General features: G+C 47.5%; 1 protein-coding gene across 1 annotated transcript; it reads left to right on the top strand.

The window, feature by feature from the left end:
• The first annotated feature begins 1,963 nt into the window (after positions 1–1,963).
• On the top strand, positions 1,964–5,051 carry KBTBD7 (kelch repeat and BTB domain containing 7). The gene has a single exon (XM_075591064.1). The coding sequence runs from the start codon at positions 2,226–2,228 to the stop codon at positions 4,167–4,169; it is 1,944 nt and encodes a 647-aa protein (XP_075447179.1). The 5' UTR covers positions 1,964–2,225; the 3' UTR covers positions 4,170–5,051.
• The last annotated feature ends 405 nt before the right edge of the window (positions 5,052–5,456 follow it).

The following is a 5,456-nucleotide window of genomic DNA, read 5'->3' as shown; positions in this document are numbered from 1 at the left end:
ATAAAGAATAGGCCACTACGGATTTTCAAATGCAATTTTATTGCTAAAAGATTTGACGTAACGTTTTGGCCTTACATGTCCTTTATCAAAAGGAAAATGGCATTTTTGTTTTGATAAAGACCATGTAAGGCCAAAACGTTACGTCAAATCTTTTGGCAATAAAATTGCATTGGAAAGTCCGTAGTGTCCTATTCTTTATACCTTCCAGCGATTACTGGATTACCACAGAGAATCTTGAACCAGGAGTACCGTATTTGTATTTTATTTATTCATTTGTTATAGGTGTGCAGCATCTTACAAATACATGGTTACATTAAGTGAGGAGGGTTATACATTATATACAAGACATTGCATGAACAGTTAAAGAGAATATATAGTATAGGCATGTAACAGTTACAGAACAGATTAAAATGTGAGACAGCTTTAGTTTTTGTGTACAGTATGTGTGTGAAAGTTACAACACATGGAAATAGGTACGCTTTACTTGCTTTGTCAGTATGGAATAGAGGAGCATCGAAGAAAGTAACACGTCCCAACTGTAACATGGAATTTACTATATGCAAAATCATATTTCAAATAAAATGAGTGTTAATCGATTTTTTTGTGTATTTATATACACACGAGAAGTGGTGTTAAATTCCCCCTAACCAGCGGATCTTTATAAGATCAGTCATCAATCTTCCAGCTGCTTTCATTCGCTGAAAGTTCCGAGCTTCAAACACTGGCAGAAACAGTACTATCAGTACAGCTGGTTGTATTATCTACAACTAGAAGACCTATAAAACCACTGCAATACCTGTTCTATTGGTACAGTGGGAGGGTATGATAGTGTGTGTGCTTGGGTCAGTGGTTATGTATTTGTGTATGGTAAAGTCAGTGCGTTTTTCCGTGAGGTTCTTGTTTGTGTGAATATAAGCGCTGTGTTAAGGTGCGTATGTGCCTAGTTGTGATATGTAGTCCGCGTATGTGCATAGTTGTGATATGTAGTCAGTGCGTATGTGCCTAGTTGTGATATGTAGTCTGCGTATGTGCCTAGTTGTGATATGTAGTCTGCGTATGTGCCTAGTTGTGATATGTAGTACGTGTTTGTGCCTAGTTGTGGTATCTAGTAAGTGCGTATGTGCCTACTTGTGATATGTAGTGTGCGTATGTGCCTAGTTGTGATATGTAGTACATGTGTATGTGCCTAGTTGTGATATGTAGTCTGCGTATGTGCCTAGTTGTGATATGTAGTACGTGTTTGTGCCTAGTTGTGGTATCTAGTAAGTGCATATGTGCCTACTTGTGATATGTAGTGTGCGTATGTGCCTAGTTAAATGTAGTATGTGCGTATGTGACTAGCTGTGATATGTAGTCTGTGCGTATGTGCCTAGTTGTGGTATGTAGTATGTGCGTATGTGCCTAGTTGTGGTATGTAGTATGTGCGTATGTGCCTAGTTGTGGTATGTAGTATGTGCTTACGTGCCTAGTTGTGATATGTAGTACGTGCTTATATGCGTAGTTGTGATATGTAGTACGTTATTTATGTGCCTAGTTGTGGTATGTAGTACATGCGTATGTGCCTAGTTGTGGTATGTAGTACATGCGTATGTGCCTAGTTGTGGTATTTAATAAGTGTGTATGTGCCTAGTTGTGATATGTATATTAATAGTTTGGCAGAAGGGGGCTGACGGAGTAGAATATGTTTGTCGATCACGAGTTTTTAATATGATTTGCTTATTAATAATTAAAAGTACAAATATGAACATTTCATTGTTGTTTTTTATACACATATTTTAATGCCACATCTGTCTCCTGTTCACATGGTAACATGAAGCAATGGGCAGCCGAGACCAGAAAAAGAGTAGAGTCTCAGAGCTGAACACCAGCTCTGCCTCCCTCTGCCCACAACCAAGATGGGGCGCGGCGGCTCGTCACGTGACCGACCAGCACGCGCCTCCCTTTCAAACCCGCACTTGCGACGCAGGCGTAATGCGTCGTACGTCATACCGCCTCGTTAGTTCGCGCGAAGCAGGAAGGAAGTGAAAGGCCGGTATCCTCGGCGGGGGGTTCCGTTTTACCGGAGGCCGCCACTCCCAGCAAGCAGCAGGGCTCTCCCCGCTCTCATTCCCCAGCTTCAGGCCGCGAGACTGCGCGTCCAACCGCGACGTTACCCGCCACACCCCGCGTGTTCTCTGGAGTCCCCTACCACCCCCCCCGCCGCCGGCCCCATCTCCGGTCCGGTCATGTCCACCTACGCGGTGTCCGGCTTCTTCTCGGGCCCGGAGCTGCTGGAGGACCCGGCTCACGCCTCGGCCCTGCTGGCGCAGCTCAAATCCTTCTACGACGCGCGGTTGCTGTGTGACGTCACCATCCGGGTGCTGGGAGGCGCGGGCCCCGCGGAGCCCGGGGGAGGAGGAGGAGGCGGCACGGAGAGCGGCCGCAGCTTCAGCTGCAACCGTAACGTGCTGTCTGCGGCCTGCCCCTACTTCAAGAGCATGTTCACGGGCGGCCTGTATGAGAGCAAGCAGCAGCAGGTCACTCTGCACGACATGGACCCGGAGTCCATGGCCCTCATCATAGACTACTGCTACACGGGGCGGGTGACTGTGACGGAGGCCAACGTGCAACGCCTCTACGCCGCAGCCGACATGCTGCAACTGGAGTACGTTCGTCAGGCCTGCGCCGGCTACCTGGCCCGCCGCCTTGACCTTCACAACTGCGCCAGCATCCTGCGCTTCGCCGACGCCTTTGACCACCCTGAGCTGAGGTCCCGCTCCCTCGCCTACATGGCCCGCCACTTTAAGCAGCTGTCCCGGGGAGACGAGCTGTGCGAGCTGAGCCTGGCCCAGTTGCAGGAGGTGCTGAGCATGGACAACCTGGATGTGGTTAGCGAGAGGGTGGTGTGCAGCGCCGCCCTGCGCTGGCTGGAGGCTAACCCCAAGGAGAGGGCAGGCGGGAGCATGGAGGTCCTGCGCTGTGTGCGCTGGCAACACTTCACAGATAAGGACCGAGTCTACCTGGATGGGCTGCGGTCCAAGCCATTCATACGCAAACACTGCATTCAGTACCTGGACGGGGTGCTGCAGGACAGGTATGGCAAAATTGGATCTGCTTCGTCCTGTCCAGAAGGAAGCCCAGTGCGTCGGATTGGTATGCTGGCTAAGGAGATGGTCATTTTCTTCGGTCACCGCAAGGAACCTTTCCTGTGCTACGACCCCTACTCAGGTGACATTTACACAATGCCCTCTCCCCTCACCAGCTTGGCCCACGGCAAGGCTGTGACATCCTCGGCCGTATGCATCTCGCCAGAGAATGACCTGTACTTGGCTGCCCAACCCATGAAGCAGCTATGGGTGTACAGCCCTGTTCAGAACAACTGGCAAATGCTGGCAGAGAGGCTGCTCTGCAGGGAAGGCATGGACGTAGCGTACCTCAATGGCTACATCTACATCCTGGGTGGTCGCGACCCCTCCACTGGTGCCAAGATTAAAGATGTAGAGTGCTACAGCGTGCAGAGGAATCAGTGGGCTCTGGTGGCCCCGTTGCCGCACTCCTTCTACTCGTTCGAGCTGGTGATTGTGAATGACCATTTGTATGCTGTCAACAACAAGAGGATGCTCTGTTATGATCCTGCCCGTGATCAATGGCTCAACTGTGCCTCCCTCAAGCGCTGCGACTTCCAGGAAGCCTGCGTCTTCAATGACGAGATCTACTGCATTTGCGACATCCCCGTAGTAAAAGTGTATAATCCAGCTCGGGGAGAGTGGCGGAGGATCTGCGACATCCCAGCTGAGGGCAATACACACAACTACCAGATTGTATGGCATGGTTCCAAGCTGCTGCTCATCACCTGCACCACCCCACAGTGGAAAAAGAACCGGGTGACTGTACATGAGTATGACGTGACTAATGACCGCTGGATAAACATTGGCACCATGCTGGGACTTCTGCATTATGACTCTGGCTTCATCTGCCTATCTGCCCGTGTGTACCCGTCGTGTCTGGAGCCTGGGCAGAGCTTCATCACAGAGGAGGACGATGTCCGCAGTGAGTCCAGCGCAGACTGGGAACTGGATGGCATCAGTGAGCTGGACTCTGAATCTAACAGCTCCAGTTCCTTCTCAGAGGACGAGTGGCAGAGAGCCCCAGTAGCAAGACATCGGATTTACTTGGAGGGCTCCTTCTAAAGACTTTGCCCTGGATCAGTCCAACACACGAGAGGACATCAATGTTTAGTTTCTCAAATGTAGCGAGTTTCAGTTCTATGGGACAAAATGTTTCCTCTGCCTGAAAATGAACGTGCTGCGCTCTAGTGATACATGTATCTCCATGCATCTGTAGCCTATCCAGCTGCTTCTCCTTAAAGAACCCTACAAATATTCTTTTATAATAAGCCCAAACCCACTGCCCCTCACTGGGTGGTACTCCCTTTCCATCTAACGGCCCCATGGCTACAGCGAACACCAGTGTCCATCCTTCATTAATGGTTGCTCTACTGTTTTAAATGAGTTAAAGTAGCAGTCCCACTTAGGACCAAATTAAAATTGTATGTTTTTTTTTTGGTTTTGTTTAGATGTCCACTCTCTCTAAACAATTTCAACCTGTTAAATCACTACCATTGATTCCCTTTGGTTCTAAGGATGTATCACAGACCATATAATAGGGCGTTTCATTACTGGTTTTGGGTTGCACGGCTTTAAGAAGCAGCAGCTGCTGTGGATGCTTGGACATGTCTTGCTCACAAACGCAGTATCTGTGAAAAGTATCAGATGAAGGAATTGAATGTACTGTGCTAAACCAAGGCCTGACTGATTAAGGTGCTACTAAAGTTTCATTTGGACAGTTTGTGTTGCAGCGTACATGATGCTGTAACCTCTACTATGGCTGTCGCTTCTTCAGTCTGATAAATGTAGCGTATTGATATTACTATTTGTTTTTAGTTCTGCCCTCCCAACCCCCAGTAGTGCTCTAGGGGGCTGCTCTGCCTCAGGCATTCAAAATATTTGTTTTGTAAATGTGTTTTTTGTGTTTATTTTTTTTCCTAATTAAATTAAGGTCTCTATTATCCACTCACTGGTTAATTTTCTTGTCCAAAATCAGGTGTAAATTACTATTTTATTTCTCGAACTGTATAAACAAGCACATTTGAGGTCTGAAACCTTACCAAGCAGTTTTTGATCTGATGCCATCTTCCTGCTTTCCATTTTCTTTGAGGAAAATCAATTTCACAATCTCCGCTACTAAATGATAGTCCGCTACATAAGTGTTTTGGGTGACTCCAAAAAGTGGTGATTTTTTACTAAAAAGGCACTTTGTACTCAACACACTTATCAGTGTTATGGGGCATAAATTGTTGTCTTACATAAAGTCTGTAAAATTAACCCTGTTAAGCAAACGAGACGGATCCCATCGTGGCTGTAATGGTTTGATGTTCATGGAGCATACAAATATGCACTGCTTTAACTTTCCTTTAA

Source organism: Ascaphus truei, chromosome 3, assembly GCF_040206685.1.
Source record: "Ascaphus truei isolate aAscTru1 chromosome 3, aAscTru1.hap1, whole genome shotgun sequence".
Lineage (NCBI taxonomy): Eukaryota > Metazoa > Chordata > Amphibia > Anura > Ascaphidae > Ascaphus > Ascaphus truei.
The sequence above is the reverse complement of the archived record's forward strand: the minus strand, read 5'-3'. Positions and strand labels throughout refer to the sequence as shown.

What these genes read in the sequence shown, in the direction of transcription:
- KBTBD7 (XM_075591064.1), top strand. Translation starts at nt 2,226, where the DNA reads ATGTCCACCTACGCGGTGTCCGGCTTCTTCTCGGGCCCGGAGCTGCTG.